The sequence below is a fragment of the Macaca nemestrina genome, chromosome 9 (assembly GCF_043159975.1).
Source record: "Macaca nemestrina isolate mMacNem1 chromosome 9, mMacNem.hap1, whole genome shotgun sequence".
Lineage (NCBI taxonomy): Eukaryota > Metazoa > Chordata > Mammalia > Primates > Cercopithecidae > Macaca > Macaca nemestrina.
In genome coordinates, this window is record NC_092133.1 from 48,419,594 (window position 1) to 48,442,196 (window position 22,603).

The following is a 22,603-nucleotide window of genomic DNA, read 5'->3' on the forward strand; positions in this document are numbered from 1 at the left end:
AAAAAAAAAACATATTCTAATGTTAAACCACCCATATGTATTTATGCATATATATGTGTACATATTGTATATATGTATACATGTACATATATGTATATACACACATATGTATACACATGTACATGTACACATATGTACGCATGTATACATATGTAATTGTGCATATATACACATATATGTACATGCATGTGTATACACATATATGTGTGCACGTGTATATACACATACATGTATGCACCTGTATATGCACATGTGTGTATACACATATACACGTATATGTATGCACATGTATATACACATGTATGTATGCACATGTATATGCACATATGTGTGTGCACATGTATATATGCATATACACATGCATATATAGAAATATAATTTAATATGTATTTAATATTTCATTGGCATATTTGCCACTCTATGCAATACTATCAAACTGGCTCAATTAACATGGTTTATAAATATTATTTATATCTTCTGGGGTACCCCCCCACCCTCCCTCCATCCTCTTAGCTTTTTGTTTTTAAAATTGTTTTGGCACATTAGAGTCCTTTTATTCTATATAAATATTAAAACCATATGGTCACATTTCATGAAAATACCTTTTAGGATTTTGATTAGAATTATTGTTAGTTCATAGATTAATGGGAGAAATGACAATCATAACTTTTTCCACTCGTGAGCATTATTTACAGTTTATAGAATGTCTTCAAAAGCATTTTCAATACAATTCATTTACATATTTGGTTGCTATTAAAATAACATCTTTTAAAATATTATACTCTTGAATATTTTAATTCTTTGTTGGCACAGAGAAATTTAACTGATTTTTTTTTTTTGTTTTTGTTTTTTCTGAATGGAGTCTCACTCTATTGCCCAGACGGGAGTGCAGTAGTGCTATCTCGCCTCACTGCAACCTCCGTCTCCTGGGTTCAAGCCTCTCCTGCCTCAGCCTCCCGAGTAGCTGAGACTTACAGGTGTGCACAACCATGCCCTGCAAATTTTTGTATTTTTAGTAGAGACAGGGTTTCACCATGTTGGCCAGGCTAGTCTTGAACTCCTGAGGTCAAGTGATCCATTCACCTCAGCCTCCCCAAGTGCTGGAATTGCAGGCGTGAGCTACTGTGCCCAGCCAATTTCTTGTATAGTGCTCTTATGTCCACCATCCTTGCTGAAATTTTACTGATTAATATCTATATCTATTTCTTAGGTTATTTCTAAAGATAATATTGTCATCTCTGAATAATAAAATGTTGTATTTAACTCCTTATAGTTCCAATCAGTAATTTTTTTATCGAAGTAATGGACTGGCTAGGACTCCAAGTAAATGTATCATAATAAAATTACAGTCGGCCCCCTTGCTTCTTTTCTGATTTTAAATTTCCTCATTAGATGTTTGATACAGGTTTTATATGCATACACATGATCATATTAAGAGAGTTCTTACTTGGTCAATCTTTTTAAAAAATCAAAATTCTGTTTCAACATACATTAAGAAGGGCACGTTACTTTCTTCATCCTTTTATTGTGGTCGACTTGGCAGAAGATGTATAACACATCTAATGTTAAACCACCCATGATTCCCTGGCATGAATTCAACTTTGTCATTACATGCATTTCAAATATATTGGTGTTTTTGATTTGCCAATGTTATATTTTATTTATGTATGTATTTTAGAGACAGGGTCTCTCTGTCACGCAGGCTGGAGTGCACTGGCACAATCCTAGCTTACTGCAGCCTCAAACTCCTGGGCTCAAGTGATCCTCAAGGCCGCCTCAGCCTTTTGAGTAGCTGGGACTATAGACACACATCACACACAGCTAGTTTGTTTATTTTTTATAGAGATTGGGTCTTGCTATATTTTACAGTCTGGTCTCAAACTCCTGGCTTCAAGTGATCCTCCTACCTTGGCCACCAATATGATATTTTAGACTTTTCTATGTATGATCTCAAGACAGTAGCCTAAAATTCCCCTTTCCTGAATTATCCTCATCTGTTTGTGTATAAAGGTTATACTAACCTATTTAGTTAGGTTAGTCTTCTCATCCAGAAAACAGAAATATATGGATCTATACTCCACTTCATTACTAGGAACTGTAAATTTAAAAATTAAAGTAAACAATTTTTATTCATCAGATTTGTAAATTAAAGTTTAAAAGTAGCAAAATGTTGGTTAGAATGTAGAGTAATGTAAAATTTTCATATACTGCTGGTACAAATGGGAATTTTTACAAATTGGAAGAATCATTTTCCAATATTTAACAAACTTGAAAATGTCTGTATCCTATAACTGAACACTTCTATTCATTGGTGTATTTCCTAGAAAAAAATTCATACACATTCACTAGGAGAGATATATACATATATCAGCATATCTTCAGAAGAATTTTGAAATAGTAAAAAATTTAGAAGTCAAACTATTCATCACGTGGATAACAGACCATTAAATCTGGTGTATTCAAACAATAGAATATTATATGAAAGCGAATATAGATGTGTTAGTTAAATTTAACACAGATAAATTTCAGAAACAATGCTAAATGAAAAAATTGCATAATACAGTGTGACAACATTTATATAATTTTTTAAGTGAGAAACTTTTATTTTGGGGGGAAATGGCAGATTCAGTTATTTGAATCAACTCTCTTACCAAATATTTAAAATGTTACTACAAACACCCTAGAAGAAACCCTAGGCAATACCATTCAGGACATAGGCATGGGCAAGGACTTCATGTCTAAAACACCAAAAGCAATGGCAACAAAACCCAAAATTGACAAATGGGATCTAATTAAACTAAAGAGCTTCTGCACAGCAAAAGAAACTACCATCAGAGTGAACAGGCAACCTACAGAATGGGAGAAAATTTTTGCAATCTACTCATCTGACAAAGGACTAATATCCAGAACCTACAAAGAACTCAAATTTACAAGAAAAAACAACCCCATCAAAAAGTGGGCGAAGTATATGAACAGACACTTCTCAAAAGAAGATATTTATACAGCCAACAGACACATGAAAAAATGCTCATCATCACTAGCCATCTGAGAAATGCAAATCAAAACCACAATGAGATACCATCTCACACCAGTTAGAATGGCAATCATTAACAAGTCAGGAAACAACAAGTGCTGGAGAGGATGTGGAGAAATAGGAACACTTTTACACTGTTGGTGGGACTGTAAACTGGTTCAACCATTGTGGAAGATTGTATGGCAATTCCTCAAGGATCTAGAACTAGAAATACCATTTGAGCCAGCCAATCCATTACTGGGTATATACCCAAAGGATTATAAATCATGCTGCTATAAAGACACATGCACACATATGTTTATTGCTGCACTATTCACAATAGCAAAGACTTGGAACCAACCCAAATGTCCATCAATGACAGACTGAATTAAGAAAATGTGGCACATATACACCATGGAATACTATGCAGCCACAAAAAAGGATGAGTTCATGTCCTTTGTAGGGACATGGATGCAGCTGGAAACCATCATTCTCAGCAAACTATCGCAAGAACAGAAAACCAAACACCACATATTCTCACTCATATGTGGGAATTGAACAATGAGAACACTTGGACACAGGAAGGGGAACATACTGGGGCCTGTTGTAGAGTGGGAGGAGGGGGGTGGGATAGCATTAGGAGATTATACCTAATGTAAATGACAAGTTAATGGGTGCAGCACACCAACATGGCACATATATACATATGTAACAAACCTGCATGTTGTGCACATGTGCCCTAGAACTTAAAGTATAATTTAAAAAGTACTTAGTAAAAAAAATAAAAAATAAAAATAAAATTCTACTACATATGTATCTATGTGGGTGTGTGTCTTTGTGTGTGTGTGTATATGTTACATCCCTCTCTCTCCCTTAAAAATCTCAAAAAGTTGGCAACATACTAAGAAAAAGCCAATTCAAAATCTAAGGGAAGGTGGGAACCATGAAAGTGGCCACTAAAACTTTATTTACTCTGAGAACATTTCTCGAGTCTGTTGAAGTTGAGCTTTGGTTTAATAGCCATCTGGGACAAGGGATAGATATAAAAGTCAATATTCAAGGACTACAATTTTTAAAAATTAAATGACATAAACTTACAATTAAAGTATATTAAAATAACAGTATATGTTACAAAAATTATACAAAATATATAAATACTCAAACTATATACTCAAAACTTATTACTACCCAAATATCATACTTCATCGTACTATTGCATATGCTTTTGAAATTATTTATGTCAGTTGTATCTGTGTGGGGCTTAGTGCAGTGTCTCATACCTGTAATCCCAGTGTTTTGGGAGGCTGAGGCTGGAGGATCTCTTGAGGTCAGGAGTTCAAGGCCAGCCTAGGCAATATAGTGAGATTCTATCTCTATTTAGAAAATCATTTTTAATTATCTGGGCCTGGTGGCATGCATCTGTAGTTCTAGCTATGCTTGTAATCCCAGTGCTTTGTGAGGCTGGGGCAGTTGGATCACTTGAGTTCAGGGATTTGAGGTTGAAGTAAGCTATGACTGCACCACTACACTGCAGCTTGGGTGACAGAGCAAGACTGTCTCAAAAAAAAAAAAAAATCATATCTATATGGTGAATGTACTGTATAATTGTGAGCACATCTTCCCATCTCCATTGTCAGTGGAGTCACAGTTTTCACTTGAAATTGTCTTTGATGATTAACTTTATATGTTAACTTGGGTATCAGTGATACCCACATTGCTGGTAAAACAGTATTCCTGGGTGTGTCTCAAAGGCTGTTTCCAGAAAAGATTTGCACTTTAATTATTAGATTGAGTAAAGAAGGTCTGTCCTCTCCAATGTGAGCAGGCATCATCCAGTCCACTGGGGGTCTGAACAAAAAGGAGAAAGAAGGGAAAAATCTCTCTCTTCCTGATCAGGGACTCCATCTTCTCCCACCCGTGTACATCAGAGCTCTCGGACCTGAAGAGTTCTTAATAGATGGGTTTTTTTTGTTTGTTTTTTGTTTTTTGTTTTTGTTTTGTTTTGTTTTGTTTTTAATTGAGATGGAGTTTGATTCTTGTTGCCCAGGCTGGAGTGCAATCGTGTTTTGTTTTGTTTTGTTTTTAATTGAGATGGAGTTTGATTCTTGTTGCCCAGGCTGGAGTGCAATCGTGTGGTCTCGGCTCACTGCAACCTCCACCTCCCAGGTTCAAACAATTCTCCTGCCCCAGCCTCCTGAGTAGCTAGGATTACAGGCATGAGCCACCACACCCAGCTAATTTTTTTGTATTTTTAGTAGAGATGGGGTTTCACCGTGTTGGCCAAGCTGATCTTGAACTCCTGACCTCAGGTGATCCACCCACCTCAGCCTCCCAAACTGCTGGGATTATAGGCATTAGCCACCACACCTGGCCTGGAATTTTTTTTTTTTTAAGAGATTGGATCTCACTGTCTCACCCAGTCTGGAGTGCAGTGGTGCAAACATGACTCACTGCAGCCTTCACCTCCTGGGCAAAAGTAATCCTCTCCCCTCAGCCTCCCAAGGTCCTGAGACTACAGGTGTGTGCCATCACATCTGGCTAATTTTTTATTTTTAGTAGAGATGAGGTCTCACTATGTTGCCTATACTGGTTTTGAACTCCTGGGCCTATGCGATCCTCCTGATTCAACCTCCCAAAGTGTGATTATCGGCATAAGCCACCATGCCTGGCCTCAGTAGATTTTTTTTTTAAGGAAAAGAAAAGCACCTTTAATTGACTAATATTTGCCTTTCAATGCCTACAGAAACAGGAAAAAAATCTGTTTCTCCCCTACTCCTTACATACTTGTAAGAAAGTTCCACTTATTTATTTACTTACTTATTTTTCTAATCTCAGCTGTGAATTAAACCCTAGCAAAGTAATTTTTCAGACAAGTTTAGGACTTTGGCTGCAAATCAGGAACTCTAAATACAAAGAAAACATGCATTTTAAACCTTTAGACTTCACAGGTCTAGCCAGAGTTCCCTCCTAAAATTCTTAGTGTAAATGATACTAGTAAATGGTATTAGCAAGAAGGTGTAGGAGAATATGGCTCTAGTAGAAAGCTAATTCACTACTCTCTGCCTCAATGCTTCCTCAGCTTCTAAGTAAGCTTGTGGCTCTGCTGAATTCACAAAGCTGTTGGTATTTGCAAAATGTTTTTAATTTCTTTTTTAAACTTAGAGCTTACTTTAAAGAATATGATTCTTGTGGTAAACAGAATCAGCTGGATTGCAGTAATATTATGAGAAGATGGAGATACTGATGGAGAAAATAGCACAATCAGGAAATGTAGACAAGTATAATGAATATACTAATGACATTTTGAGAGGTTTTGGTTGAGGTCGATTTGCTTCTTAAAGTCATTATTATAAATATATTTTAGAATATAATCCTAAAATAACAGTACGCAATTTTTTACTTAGCATCTAACTGATAGCTACAAATTGAGTACACAATTCATATTGAACTGAACGTTTAGAGATGGCATTTCTTACACATCTTCCATGATCTTTTCTTCTTTAAAAGAAATATTTTTAAAAAATTGAACTTTTTTTTCTGCCAGAACTCTTCAAAAAACAGATAGAAGAAGCAAATTGGGTCTAGTTTAAAATATTGACTATCAATAAAATGCATGACTGCCATTAACATATATATTAACAGCTACATATACTATGTTAGGACTTGCACTTCCAATATGCTGTTTTATTAATTTTCCTGCTGCTCCTTTTCTCCGTGTACATCATGTTGATTCAAACGAAATGAAGCTATTAAATAGTACATTATAACTATTGCTTTGCATAAACCTATTGAATGTTTTTATCTTCCTTTTGAAAATGTAAACCTGAGATTATTAATATTTTTATTATCCAAACAAATTTAAAAAGAATATTCTGTTATATTTCCATTCTCCCTGAATAGTTCTATTGTCTGAACTTCCTTAACATTTGTTTGGCCTGGCGTTTCCCTATAACATTATATATTAACATAGTAATCTGGAGACCCAGACGTTTTTATCCAGCAATGCAATATAGGGCCTTTCAACTTCAACCAAACTAAAACATTTAACGAGAACCTAAGTCTCGCACCCCAGCTCCTTTTTTTTTTTTTTTAAGAATATGGTGGTGACAATACCAGACCTTACCATTTTAATTCTACCACGTGTAGATTTAATTTTTAACAAAACATTATGTAGAATATTAAGAAGGACAAAACATATTTGGCTTTAGAGAGTTTGCAGCATAGGCAGTTGTGAAAATATACAAGTAATTGGACATAGAAAACAAATATAGCTACAGGATTAATACATTCTTTTCTCTTCCCTACTAAGAATTTGTACGGAAATTCCACCAGGAGGCAGCAGAAGAGCGGGTTTCTCTCACCTCCCCGGCGGACGCCGGAGACACGGCGGAGCCTGATGTCCCTCAGAGCTTTAATCTTCCCCTCAGTCGCCTTTCCCCTCACCCGCCTCTAATTAAGTCAGAAAGGCCCTGTATTTATTTGCCCATGAACTGACACAGCAAACCAACAGCAGCCATTGTAGTGTGAATGGATTTGCGACCAGGCAAGGGGCTTCAGCCGGGATTACCCGCCCCGCAGCCGGATGAATGTGCTGAGCACAAAGTCTGCTCAAAGCCGAGCAAACGGACTATTTGTGAAAATGCCATCCTGGCTCAAGTCTGATTAAGACCGGGGGTCCCCAGGCCGTTTGATCTTCGCTCATCAAAGAGAGTCTTTAAACAAGCTTCATTTTACACTACTGTATGCTAGCGACGGGTTGTGACACCCAAGTGCAGCCACCGTGAGCAGCCAGCACTGGGAGCGCGTGAACAATGGAGATTCGCCGCGCCGCCTGGTGCAGGGCGCGGGCCCTGAGCGCTGGGAAACGCGCCCGCGCTGGAGGCAGGGCCTTTGCGGAAAGACTCAGGTTTGGGAACCCATAGGTCTGCCCGAGAGGTATCCCGACGTGCCTCCTGCCAAGGACTCCTAGACTTCTCTGAAAATGATTTAATTTTTTTAACTTAAGGGTGATGAAGAATCCTTACAGGAGTTAATTATACATCCCTCCTCCTCTTCCCCGCCAAAAGTTAATAGTTCCATTTAATAGCCTACATCTTCCACTCTTTAGTATTTCTAAGACTGGGTGTCAAGACTCAAGTGTTTTTAAGGTCCTACTTTCTACTTTTCACCTTAAGGGGCTTTACAATTCACTAGTTGCAGAATTAGTGATAGCCGAAAACATCAGCTTTAAATAATACAACCAATTTTGTGATGGGAAAACAACCTCTATCTACACACACACACACACACACACACACACACACACACACACACATTTTTTAGAAAGTCGCTTGGTTCAAGTAATTCACGTTATTTCCAGGCACTTAATACTTACATGCCAGTCTCTTCAAAATCGACATGCTTAGTATCGATGTCAATGATTATTACTTGATCTTCAGGCTGCATAAGAGAACAGACTCCTTGCAGGATGTTCTTATTTAACCTGAGCAAAAGAAAAAGCCTTCTCTTGGCAGTGCTGAAAGAAAAAGAAAAGAAAGAGAGAGAGGAAGAGAAAGAGACTTTTGTAGTGAAAAGGAACCTCTCCGTCTCCCCTTCATCCCATTTTATAAAGAAAAGCCAGCACCACACCAAGAGTTAAGCGGCTTTCCCATATTTAGGAGCCAGATTATGGCTGGCACCCTATACAGAGTACCATCCCCAGCCTTCTGACTCCTTGGCACGATGCCTTTCTTGGCCATGCCCTGGGAGAAGAGCTGTCTTATAAAGGAGGTAATAATAGGAACTCAATGACGTGGAAGAAAACTGTTTTTCTCTAGATGCGGAGACTGTTTCATGGGATCCTACATCCTGCTTTCTGCAGACACTGGCCTATCCTTAGGGTTGGAGATGTTAAATCCTTTAGGGGACTCAAAGAGGACATTGCACTCCCTATATCCACCACCACAGACCTTTCTGAGTATCAGGACCTCAGAAAAGATGCAGGCAGATATCTATGTGGTTTAGGCACTATCTTCACTGTGTTTTAGTCAAATGTTTCTGGGTTCCGGGCTCTACTCTCAGATTAACTTTCAATGTCCTGCTCTAGTAAAACACATCTTCTGAGCTTGGTTAGAAAGCTACAACGGAGCCTGATTTATCTGGGCTGACCATCTCCACTGCTCAAATAAACATAATCACGGTCAAATCTTGCCTTCTGTTTGTACTGAGGAGTGCAGAAAATCCAGCTCTCAGGGGAGTCATAACATGGACTAGGTCTAAAAGTTCTTTTAACATCACGAAGAACATTAAGACTAAACTGTTTTAAAAGTCAATGAGAAAGTCGTATCACTTTGTAATCCCAGCAGTTTGGGAGGCCAAGGTGGGAGGATCACTTGAGCCCAAGAGTTTGAGACCGGCTCTGCCTGGCAACATAGTGAAACCCTGTTTCTACAAAAAATTTAAAAATTAGCCAGGTGTGGTGGCATGAAGCTGTAGTCCCAGCTACTGGGGGGTGAGGTGGGAGAACCACTTGAGCCTGGGAGGTCAAGGCTGCAGTTAGCCATGATTGCACCACTACACTCCAGCCTGAGCGACAGAATGAGACCCTGTCTCAAAAAATATATAAAAATATATTAAATTTTTTAAAAAAATCAACAGTCACAAATAACAGAGATGGAAAAATAGTCGGTGAATATCATGGTGTGTTTTGGAGTGTATTTGTCTGTCTCCTTCATGGATGAAAAGGTTGAGAAATATTCTATGTGTGGCATCCAGCACTTAAAATATAAAGAAGACATGTATTATTATGCTGTTCCTGAGTTATGAGATTCAATTCCACACTGATAAGCGTATTTCACCTATTTAAAAATATAATACAAAATATTAAACTTGTTACATTAATTATGATCATATTTATACCAGATTGAATAGGAGGCAGGATTCCCTACAGGACTAAATAAACTCAGTTTAATAAACTAAATTCACCTACCCTGGCTCACACCTCCTCTGTCACCCAGCTGTAAGAGAGACTCACACAATCACCAGAACCTTCTCTCCTTCCTGAGACGTGTTGGTCACAGTTCCTGCACCTTTTTATTGCTTCTCCATGACCTGGTATCTGCCAAAATATAATCGATGGTGGAAAAATTTTTACCCCCAGCCCCATATAAATATATTGTATTTCCCCAACTACTCACGGACTGAAAGCTTTCTGAGGACAAGAAGCCTGCCTTTCATATTGTGAGATATGCTCCCAATAATGGGTACATGCCGAATATTAACTGGCTGCTGATGGAACAATGAGTTTTACTGTACCTCTTTATCTACCTTGCACTCTTGTTGCCAGTGAGCAAACCACATCCTGGAAAGGATTTTCAAATGGAGAAAAAGCACTGAAAAAGTAAATTTCCTCATTTGGAACAAAGGTAAGATTTACTATGTACTTAGCCCTCTCTGAGGACCACCCATGTAATTTCTCCACTGAATAATTTGTGAGGTTACCTCTCCTCTGCCCACTAAATGATATGAAGGTAGATTATATGAGAACTCATCTTTTATCACACAATATCATGTATAATGCTTAGCACAAAGTAGGAACTCAGGTATTGACCAAATCATTATTCATTTTAAACTCATGACAACTTCAGGAGCAACGTGAAAGATGAGTAAGAAGGTAGAAGCTAGCCCGCTCTTGAACTTCTATGCTTGGTTTAGCTCTCCTGACTCAGTACCACAGATTCTGTCCAGACTCAGTGAATATTGAAACATAATAGACATATGATTTGTTTTCAGAGATCAAGGTTGAATTTATGCAACAAGCCTCTTTGTTATAACAGAATTTTCCCTTTGTTGATTAAATTGTTCCACTTTCTTCTCTTTTGCCCCAGGCAATGGATTTTTTGTGTGTGAAACCAAGCTTTTAATGAACCAAGTTCATTAAATGTATTAATCATATACTATCTCTTCAGAAAAAAAGGCAAGAGATTGATCTTTAATGTGGCATAGATGTATTTCTAGATTCTAAATATTTAAACAGGGTAATAGCACTAAAAAGAAACATTTTCAACCTTCTGATTGGCAGGCGGATTTTTCTCCACATTTCAACGTCATTTAAACTTAATACAGCTTGCAGATTTCCTAGTACAGTGAAGGTGCTTAACGCATAAATTCCTGACAGGATAATTTCCTGGGCAGATGGAATTTGGGATGGGAGGAACACTAGTCTAACTAGGGTACCATTCAAGAATGATTTAGATGATGCTCTTAATATTACCTTTGAAACTGAAGGAACTAGAACACAGACCATGGTAAATTGTGTTTTAATTACTCTTTACCCCACTAAACTTCAGGATTTTATTACTTTAAGATTGTCACTGGCTTTACTTGGTGGTGGCCCCAGTTCTGACTACAGTAGGTCAGTCAGCATGTGGAGTCATTATAGACAGCCTAAATCTATACAGCTTAGAGGAGCACAAAATAAATATATCTTACTCTTTATTAATTCAATAGTGATTATCCAATCATCTCTCCTTTTTCGAGACTCACAAAACTTTTGCCTATTTTCTGACACTTATAATATCAATCTGTTTCTAAAAGAATTGTGTACATTTTTATATTTATTACTATAATTTTATTGTTACTACATCTTTTATTATTACTGTAATTAGAATAAAGAGAACTTTATTCTTTAAAATGAGAACTGTGTCTCATAAATATTTGTATTCATTGTGCCCCTCCCCCACCACCCATCTCACCAAAAAATTTAAAAAATAAAAATAAGGCAACAACCCAGAGGGCAGCCCAATGCCAGAGCTCTAGGCTTCCAATAAGTTTTTGTTGAATTAAATAGATCATTTCCCATTTATAAGCATGACATCATTCTTATACACCAGCTTTACTTTATTACATCTATACACCAATTTTAATGACATCAAATTCTCTTTCTAATTCACTTTCAGCTCTTCTTCTCCTCAAGGTAGTTTCTTATCTCCCTAGAAGGGGTATTGCGTGGTCCCATGCAAGGTATGACTTGGGAGCAAACCCTGCGTTCGGAAACATTGCGATATGATATACTAATGAGGAAGTCAGGCGCTAAGCCCTAAGGGTTTCTATTGCCCCGCATTAGCCCACCACTGAGAAGGGAGAACGGGGAAAGGCGACTGACCCGGTACGTTGGACCCTGTCCGCTTTGGCCCCGGCCACTTTGATCTCAAGCGTCTGCCTAATCAAGTTCATCTACTGCCGCGATTGCCCTGATTCAAAGAACATTAAATGGTTTGATTATCGGACGGTCATTTCCCTCTTCCCTACAGCCCTGATCTAATTTCTAAACCCCAGTCTCTCGCCTCCCTCTCTAAACTTCCCATCAAAAGAGAATTAGCTCTTCTTCCTTCTTACCCTCGTTTGATGTGCAAATTTCCTTCTCTTTGCACATTTTTCTCGCAGAGGCAGGGGGAGAGGGGGAGGAGGGCAACTGAACGACCTTAAACCAGGGATTTAACTCAGATCTGCAAACCGCGACTCTGAAGGGTTAATGAGCAACTTGCACCCGCCACCTGGCCCTCTCAGAGGCGTCTTGCTAGAGCCATTGAATTACAGATCGGTTTGTATTTAATACTGAATATGACTTGTGCGCACAGTCAGCGAGTATTGGCGTAAGGGAGAGGTGCAAAAAGTGCTTTTGCAGAGCGTATCACCCCACGGCTCTGAAAAGTATTTCAGATCTGGATAATTCAACCCTTACTGCCAGTCAAGGGCACCCAAGTTCCCAGAGTTCCTCCTGCCGCCTGCATTTATTAAAGTCGTCTGCTATAATGCTTGCTGCTAGCCGTCACCCCGAAGGTGAGCCGGGCCAGCCGAACTACCAAGCAAGGGAGGAGCGGGGTGAAGAGTGTCAAAGGCCCCCCTTCATGTACACAAACACACCCCCTCCCAGCCCCTCCCAGCGCTTTGAAATCCCATCCCGGCTTTGTTGTCTCCCTCCCAAGGGGCCGGAATGCTCCGGGCCCGCGGTATAAAGGCAGCCGCGGTGGCGGTGGCGGCACAGAGCTCTGTGCTCCCTGCAGTCAGGACTCTGGGACCGCAGGGGGCTCCCAGACCCTGACTGTGCAACCGCACCGGCACGGTTTCGTGGGGACCCAGGCTTGCAAAGTGACGGTCATTTTCTCTTTCTTTCTCCCTCTTGAGTCCTTCTGAGATGATGGCTCTGGGCGCAGCAGGAGCTGCCCGGGTCTTGGTCGCGCTGGTAGCGGCGGCTCTTGGCGGCCACCCTCTGCTGGGAGTGAGCGCCACCTTGAACTCGGTTCTCAATTCCAACGCGATCAAGAACCTGCCCCCACCGCTGGGCGGCGCTGCGGGGCACCCAGGCTCTGCAGTCAGCGCCGCGCCAGGAATTCTGTACCCGGGCGGGAATAAGTACCAGACCATTGACAACTACCAGGTGAGAGGGGTCGGGCAGTCAGAGGATGCTCTGACCTTGAAAGGGTCCTATTTGGAGAGGAGGGAGTAGAACGTGCTGAGTGTGTGCGGTTCAGGGAGCATTTGGCAACCCTGCAATTGGGAGCAGTGGGCGGTAGCAGGTTTTGGAGAGGTAGACAGATAGGGACTGTGATCAGCGCCCGGGTCCAAGAGGGCGGGTACCTGGACGTCTGGATGCCTCACCCTCTCCCCGAACCTTTCCCACAGCCGTACCCGTGCGCAGAGGATGAGGAGTGCGGCACTGATGAGTACTGCGCTAGTCCCACCCGCGGAGGGGACGCGGGCGTGCAAATCTGTCTCGCCTGCAGGAAGCGCCGAAAACGCTGCATGCGTCACGCTATGTGCTGCCCCGGGAATTACTGCAAAAATGGTGAGTCCTGAAAGCTCCCTTCACACTAAAACTGTCCAGCCTTTGAGCATCTACGAATAGGGGGGAAAAAACTCCGCCCTGAGAACTCTGTGGCGCCACCTGCAAATGGGTCTTCAGCATGCAGGATTCCGCTGAAGAATCTTCATTGCAAGTGTTTAATCGAGAAGAAGAGAGAAGTTCGGAGGTCTCTGAGGTCCTTATCTTCCTCCGTGGCCCTCAATGATTCAATGCAACGGCTCACCTCGTAGTGGACCCTTCCATAAAAATTTGTCTGAGAGAACCTTGAGGTCAATTGAGAAGGGAGATGATGGGGAGGACAATGGGATCATACAGAGACCAAAGAAACCAGCTTTGGCGTTCTGCTACCCTTTTCATTTTTCTTACTGTGACTCTCACGGCTTTGCCAGATTGGCCTCTCCTGATTTTTGCTGAAACTGTTGTCAGCCAGAGGACAGTGATTTATCTGCATGGGCCATTTTTAAGAAAGATCTTGATATCCTCACAACCTGACCCCTCCATCCTTCCCCCTCCCTCTACCCTCTGCTGCCTTAATATAAGTACTCCTCCCCCCAACCACAGATCCACTAACTTTTAATTTTTCAAAAGGTGGATTTAGACAGCTAAAGAGGTCTCCAGAAATAAGCTAACAGGGTGACGACCCGCCTTAGGACCCAGCAGTACTCCAGGATGAACTAAGTAAATCTCTGTAATATGGAAATTACACAGTAAAGTAACTGGTGGGTGAGATTGCAATGTTCCAGGCAGCTGGAATTGCGTTTGCTTAACTTAGTCTGGCAGGACCCATATAGCACCAGGGGCAGAGAAGTTATTTTTAAGAACATTTTTTAAAGCGACTGATTTTCTTTTTCTTACCCCAAGGGTAATATTAAAATGGGCAGAAATCTCACTTGCCCCTACCACAGTTGGTGGGAAAGTATTTTAAATGGCTATACTAGGGATATTACATATGACTGACTGTATACAGTATACACATTTGTGCTTCTGTCCATCTAGAGAGTTTTTCATTAACAGTAAAGAGGTTTAAAATGATGTCACTGCAATGAAGTATCTCAAGTTGGTGCTGGCATGACAGACTGCCACTGTCATAGCTGTCAGCAGTAATGCATTACAACCCTGAAGTTAATCACTATTTCCTGCTTCTTTAGGAATATGTGTGTCTTCTGATCAAAATAATTTCCGAGGGGAAATTGAGGAAACCATTACTGAAAGCTTTGGTAATGATCATAGCACTTTGGATGGGTATTCCAGAAGAACAACATTGTCTTCAAAAATGTATCACAGCAAAGGTAAGGATGTCAAGACTCATTCTTAGCACATCAAAAATGTCTTTTGAATTGTTTTAGTGAAATGATGCAGGTTTAACAGTAACTATGTACTTTTTTCCTGCTGTCTTCTTCATAGGACAAGAAGGTTCTGTGTGTCTCCGGTCATCAGACTGTGCCACAGGACTGTGTTGTGCTAGACACTTCTGGTCCAAGATCTGTAAACCTGTCCTCAAAGAAGGTCAAGTGTGTACCAAGCATAGAAGAAAAGGCTCTCATGGGCTAGAAATATTCCAGCGTTGTTACTGCGGAGAAGGTCTGTCTTGCCGGATACAGAAAGATCACCATCAAGCCAGTAATTCTTCTAGGCTTCACACTTGTCAGAGACACTAAACCAGCTATCCAAATGCAGTGGACTCCTTTTATATAATAGAGGCTATGAAAACCTTTTATGACCTTCATCAACTCAATCCTGAGGATATACAAGTTCTGTGGTTTCAGTTAAGCATTCCAATAACATCTTCCAAAAACCTGGAGTGTAAGAGCTTTGTTTCTTTATGGAACTCCCTTGTGATTGCAGTAAATTACTGTATTGTAAATTCTCAGTGTGGCACTTACCTGTAAATGCAACAAAACTTTTAATTATTTTTCTAAAGGTGCTGCACTGCCTATTATTCCTCTTGTTATGTAAATTTTTGTACACATTGATTGTTATCTTGACTGACAAATATTCTATATTGAATTGAAGTAAATCATTTCAGCTTATAGTTCTTAAAAGCATAACCCTTTACCCCTTTTAATTCTGGAGTCTAGAATGCAAGGATCTCTTGGAATGACAAATGATAGGTATCTAAAATTTACATGAAAATACTAGCTTATTTTCTGAAATGTACTATCTTAATGCTTAAATTATATTTCTCTTTAGGCTGTGATAGTTTTTGAAATAAAATTTAACATTTAATATCATGAAATGTTATAAGTAGACATGCATTTTGGGATTGTGATCTTAGACGTTTGTGTGTGTGTACGTATGTGTGTGTTCTACAGGAACAGACGTGTGACATGGTTAAAGATGATCAGAGAAAAGACAGTGTCTAAATATAAGACAATATTGATCAGTTCTAGAATAACTTTAAAGAAAGACGTATTCTGCATTGATAAACTCAAATGGTCATGGCAGAATGAGAGTGAATCTTACATTACTACTTTCAAAAATAGTTTCCAATAAATTAATAATACCTACCTAAATGGTCAATATTTTTTGGACAAGGAAGAAAATCATCCACAAAAATAACACTCCAAAGTACTTGGTGATTGGCGGGAACAGGAAGTGTGCCCATAAGTACAGTTAACAAATACCTGCAGATTTTGTACCCAACAAAATAATTTGCAGTATCTTAATTACTACTACATGCAAAGCAGACTTATTCTAATTATTTTGGTTTTAAAATAATTATTCATTGAAAATCCCAAATCCTTCTTCATTCCACTCTTTTTTCTCTTGCTCGGTGAGTTTAATATTTCAAATTTTGTTTAACCTGAAATCTATTGATTGGAATGAGGATAGGGATACAATATTTTAAAGAAAACCCACAGGAATGAAATCTAAATTTTCTTTGCATTTTTACTTGCCAGATTTCATATTATTTATACTGAGGAAAAGGGAAAGCAAACTTCCCAATTTACACTTTTTTTGTAGTATTCTAAAGTCTGCACCCAAACCACAAAATGCTGCGTTTTGGGCCTGCAAAGGATAGTAGTGACTGATCAATCAATCGTGCAAATATTTCCTTAAATAATGCAGATGTACTAGACTGTTTGTTGTTTTTGTGTTCCTGGAAGTCGTTCAGTTTCAAGGGGCTCAACCAATGGGACACAAGCTTTGGGTGGTTCTTCACTGAAAGAGGAACTGGCAGGATGTCTGCTGTTACATTCCTTTTGTCTGGAATTCTCAGCTTCCTCACCCAGGAGAAACTTTCTTTTTCTACATTCGCTTGTTTTCTGAAGTGCCAGAAAGGCCAATTCTAAGGCCTGCCATGTCCAATAAAGCACAATAAAGGAAAGGAAACAGGAAACTTTTTCTTCAAAAAGAAGAAAGAGAGCATTCTGCTTAAATGGGGAAAGAAGCAAACTTTTAAAGGGCTCTGGTTATTGGATCCTTTCCTTTCTACAGGAACGGACCTCAGTACATTGACCCTAGTGATAGCCTTTCTTGCTTCTCATCTCCAGATGAGAGATGTGTGGAAGAATACAAAACAAACCAAAGATGGACACCTCTTCTTCCTATCCAGCTGAGAAATTAAGAAGGGATTTCCATTAAAAAGAATTCTTCATATTTGTAAAGGTGAAAAATACCAAGAAAATTGTAGATTTTTATTAGCTAGTAATAGAGGCTAGAAGATGGAAATCAGATAAAATACAAATTCAAAAGAGGATTATTTAAGGAATCTAAAACAATTTGGGTAATGATTGTTTAAAATGTCTGTTGTTGTTGCTGTGTGACTTTTAAACAATGTATTTTAATGGAAAATACATGCACCTGGGAAAATTTCACAAGGTATTTTATCTAATGTCAGTATACTCTACACACTGTCCTGCACGTTGCTTTTTTACTCTATGTGTCTTGTAGATCATTTTATATAATACATAGAGAGGTGACTCATTCTTTTTAAAGGTTACATTAAGTTTGTAGTATGTTGGAATGGCAATACTATAATCATTTTAACCAGTGACGTTTAAGTTGTTTCGAGAGTTTTTGATCTAACAAGTGATGTGTCATGAGTATAGAATTTTCATGTTCATGTGCTAGTATAGTTATAGGATGACTAATATTTGAAGCAAAGTCCAAAATGCATGCTTTCTGCAGCTACTAATAAAGTCTGGTATGAGCAAAATGTCCAGATGCCTGCTTATCACTGACCGAGTGATGATTAAGCTGTTGCTAAACTGTATCAAAGAAGAAAAAGGGAAATACAGGCTTATCCTAAAAATTTCACAGTGAACAGTAATCTCTGGCATTCAGTTAAAGCTAGACTTGTTCTAATTACTTTGATTTTGAAATTATTACTAAATACAATCACAAGCCTTTTCTCACCACTCCCTTTCCTTGTTTTGCTAGAGGAGTTGAATATTTCAAACTTTGTCTAATCTATTGATAGGAATGAGCCTGACCCTTCATTTTTAAATTGGTGACATTATCAAACTTTATCATGTTACCAACTTTCTTTTATAGCCTTAAAGAAAAAAAGACAATACTACCACTAGGCTTATAAAGTGTCTTCCATTGATTTCTGTGATTGCAATTTTCATACCTTCTAAGATACTATTCTGAGGGCAATGTCGAATTATAAAAGAAATACTTTATCTTTACATTAAAGAAGAAAATACTCTCATAATTTAAGCTTTTGATACTTGTACAAAAGTGTGGGTACGTATGTGGTCCTTTATATATTGAATGTAAGGTCGACAGCTTAGAAATGGTCAATCGCATCAAAAATCTAGGACTACTATCTAGGTAATGCTAAGAAATTTTAATTCAATATACATGTATTTAGTCTGCCAGGTCCAGTGGGCACTATGCTAGCATTTGAAAAGATGCGTATAATATTGGTCTTTAACTTCAAAGAACTTACTATTTAGCAAAGGAGACGACGAGCATTAGTGCTGGAAGTTGATTTAGTTTAGTGGTTAGAAACAGTCTCTAGAACTGGATAGATTTGGGATTGAGTCATGGCTCCCTCAGTAATGTAGATATGAGAGTAATGCATGCATCAGAATACTATTATGTCTAGCTCAATGCAGTCACTCAATTTTAGGTCTTTGCTATTGGACAATGAAATGTATATATTATGTTGTATTATCTTACATACATTAATAACTGACAACAGATTAAAATTAATTAAATCAGTCAGTAACTACTCAGAAAAAGCTTCTGAGAAGAGGTGGTATTTGAACCATTGCCTTCTCTCGCCCTTTTATTTCAAGGAAGCAAAAGCACTTAAACTAGAAAAAGGAAAAAGGAGACATGAGTTGATACCACTCATTAGAATCAGGATGGAAAGCATTCTGCAGACTCACTTACGATTTATATTCCATTGTAACTTGAAATGTCTACCACTTGCCACCGGGACAAGCAAAATTCTATCCCCAATATATGTGATCATGAAGTGCAGTTCTGCTCAGTAAATTGCTTAGCCTTTCAGAGACTCTTTTTTTTTTTTTTTGAGACGGAGTCTTGCTCTGTCGCCCAGGCTGGAGTGCAGTGGCCAGATCTCAGCTCACTGCAAGCTCCGCCTCCCGGGTTTACGCCATTCTCCTACCTCAGCCTCCCGAGTAGCTGGGACTACAGGCGCCCGCCAACCCACCCGGCTAGATTTTTTTGCATTTTTTAGTAGAGACGGGGTTTCACTGTGTTAGCCAGGATGGTCACGATCTCCTGACCTTGTGATCCGCCCGTCTCGGCCTCCCAAAGTGCTGGGATTACAGGCTTGAGCCACCGCGCCCGGCCCTTTCAGAGACTCCTACTCCAAAATCTTGAGTGAGGGTTCTGATTAGTTTATCTTTAATCAGGGGTTCACCTCTGGTTCAATTGTCTAGCATGGCTACCCAGTTCCCAATATAAACACAGCTGTCTATATCCATTCTGCCTGTAATAGAAACTATAGTAGTTCTAAAAGAGGAATGTGTAGGGACAAATCCCACATCTCATATCTATCACAAATTAGTTTTGAAGGATGAGAAGGCATTTACAAGGTAGAAAAGACGAGAAAGAGTTCCCTTCCTATTGGAGACAGAGGAAGAAGTGTGAGCAAACTTACGGAGTCATAAAAATAAAGTTACACAATATATTGAGAAAATAAGTAATATTCCACTGTGGCTAGATTTGGGGGTAGCTAGGAAGAGGACTTTTCTGATTTTTAGTTATATAATTTGTTATCCAGAAAAAATAGACTACTACAATTTTTTATTTTCAGCAACAGCTATTGTATTAGGTGGCAATGAAATTGAAGAGGATATATTTGAGACACATTTTGTTTCAAAATATTATAGATGTCACAAACTATAGTGATTTTTTGTCAAAAATTACAAAATAAGAATATTGTTTTGTTTCCAGCAATAGTTGTCAGATTACATTTCAATTAAAGGAAATAATACAAATAATACATTACAAATAATGTAAATAATAGCTTTCACAAACATGGTGGATTTTTTGCCAAAATTTTATAAATCCTAATAATATGACATAGGCCCTAAATATTAGTATATGAAAAATTACCTTGGAAGGGCAATGATAACCAATACCCTGCTGTTTTAAACTGTTGAATAAATTCTATAGTAAAAAGTAAAATTGGCAGAAGGCATGAAACGTGGCTTATCTTGATAAATTCATATTACATTTTATAATATTTCACAATCTTTTCCTGATGAGCAAAAAAAATACTTTTAAAAGGCATCCTATATAGAAACTTTTCACATATCTGTGATACTCCGAAGTTCAAATTAAAAGCAAAAAATGATAGAGGCATATCTTGTTATATTGTGCTTCTCTTGTTTTTTTTTTAATGTAAATTGAAGGTTGGTGGCAACCTCGCATTGTGCAAGTCTATTGGTGTCACTTTTTCCCACATCATGTGATCACTTCATGTTTCCATGTCACATTTTAGAGACTTTGTCATTATTATTATATCTATTATGGTGATCTACAATCAATAACTTTAAAGTTACAATTGTAATTGTTTTGGGTTACTATGAGTTGTGCCCATGTAAGACAGAAAACATAATTGACAAATGTATGTGTTCTGACTGTTCCACTGACCAGCCATTTTCCCATCTCTCTCCCTCTCCCCATGCCTTCCAAGTCCCTGAGACACAACAATATTAAAGTTAACCAATTAATAGCCCTACAATGGCCTCTAAGTGTTTAAGTGAAAGAAAGAGGTACACATCTCTCACCGTAATGAGGAAAGCACCGGGAAAGCTGAAATAGGCTGGAAGCTAAGCCTCTTGGGCCAAACAGCCAAAATTGTGAAGACAAAAGAAAACTATTTGAAGGAAATTAAAATACTACTCTAGTGAGCACACAAGTGATAAGGAAGTACAACACCCTTGTTGCTGATACGGAGAAAGTTTGAGTGATCTGAATAGAAGATTCAACCAGTCACAACATTCCCTTAAGCCAAAGCCCAATCCGGAGGAAGGCTCTAGCTCTCTTCAGTTCTTTGAAGGCTGAGAGAAGTGAGGAAGCTGGAGAAGAAAAGTTGGATGCTAACAGAGGTTGTTGGTTTGTGACCTTCAGGGAAAGAAGCTCTCTCCATAACACAAAAGTGCAAGGCGAAGCAGCAAGTTATCCAGAAGAACAGCTAAGATCATTGGTTAAGGTGGCTACACTAAACAACAGATTTCCAGTGTACATGCAACAGCTTTCTGTTGGAAGAAGATGCCATCTATGACTTTTATATGCAGAGAAGGGAAGACAATTCTTGGTTTCAAAGCTTCAAAGGACAAGCTAATTTTCTTGTTAGGGGCTAAAGGAGCTGATGACTTTAAATGAAAGCCAATGATAATTTACCATTATAAAAATCCTAGGGTCCTTGAGAATTATACTAAATCTGCTCTGCCTGTGCAATATAAATGGATGGAAAAGCAAGGCAAAGCCTGGATGACACCACACCTGTTCACAGGATGGTTACTGAATATTTTAAGCCCACTGTTGAGAGTTACTGCTCAGAAAAAAATTCTTTTAAAATGTGACTGCTTATTGACAATGCATCTAGTCACCCAAGAGCTCTGATAAGGATGTACAAGGAGGTTAATGTTTTCAAGCTTGTTAACACAACATCCATTGTACAGTCCATGAACTAAGGTATAAATTTTGACTTTCAAGTCTTATCATTTTAGAAATACATTTTATAAGACTATAGTTATCATAGTTAGTTATTGCTCTGATGGATTTGGGCCAAGTAAATTAAGCTGGAAAGAATTCGCCATTGTAGATGCCATTAAGAACATTCATGATTCATGGGAGGAGGTCAAGATATCAACATTAACTGGAATTTGATTCCAACTTTCATAAATGGCTTTGAGGGATTCATTCAAGACTTCAGTGGAAGAAATCACTGCAGATGTGGTGGAAATAGCAAGAGAACCAGAATTAGAAATGGAGCCTGAAGAAGTGACTGAATTACTGCAATCTTATGATCAAAGGTGAATGGATGAGGAGATGGTGCTTATAGATGAGCAAAGAAAGTGGTCCTTTGAGATAGAATGTACCCCTGGTGAAGACGCTGTGAATATTGTTGACATGACAATGAAAGATTTAGAATGCTACATAAATTTAGTTGATAACCAAAGGCAGAGTTTGAGAGAATGGACTCCAATTTGGAAAGGAGTTCTACTGTGAGTAAAATGCTATCAAACAACGTTGCACACTACAGAAAAAACTTTTGTGAAGGGAAGAGTCAGTCACTGTTGAAAACTTCATTG

General features: G+C 38.7%; 1 protein-coding gene across 2 annotated transcripts; it reads left to right on the plus strand.

Moving 5' to 3' along the window:
* Positions 1–10,336: 10,336 nt before the first annotated feature.
* On the plus strand, positions 10,337–18,123 carry LOC105481020 (dickkopf WNT signaling pathway inhibitor 1). 2 transcript variants are annotated; one of them, XM_011740279.2, is made up of 6 exons: positions 10,337–10,416; positions 11,950–12,158; positions 13,178–13,430; positions 13,676–13,838; positions 15,005–15,145; positions 15,261–18,123. In XM_011740279.2, exons 3-6 carry the CDS (start codon positions 13,188–13,190, stop codon positions 15,512–15,514), a joined length of 801 nt encoding a protein of 266 aa, XP_011738581.1. In that variant the 5' UTR covers positions 10,337–10,416; positions 11,950–12,158; positions 13,178–13,187; the 3' UTR covers positions 15,515–18,123. The 2 variants fall into 2 exon arrangements, with proteins under 2 accessions (XP_011738581.1, XP_011738573.1); XM_011740271.3 differs by lacking the exons at positions 10,337–10,416; positions 11,950–12,158 and having other exon boundaries at positions 12,829–13,430.
* The last annotated feature ends 4,480 nt before the right edge of the window (positions 18,124–22,603 follow it).

Excerpts from the sequence above, each read along its gene's own strand:
- LOC105481020 (XM_011740279.2), top strand. The coding sequence starts at position 13,188 with ATGATGGCTCTGGGCGCAGCAGGAGCTGCCCGGGTCTTGGTCGCGCTG. Across the intron at positions 13,431-13,675 it reads AGACCATTGACAACTACCAG|CCGTACCCGTGCGCAGAGGA; the intron begins GTGAGAGGGGTC and ends CCTTTCCCACAG. Across the intron at positions 15,146-15,260 it reads AAAAATGTATCACAGCAAAG|GACAAGAAGGTTCTGTGTGT; the intron begins GTAAGGATGTCA and ends TCTTCTTCATAG.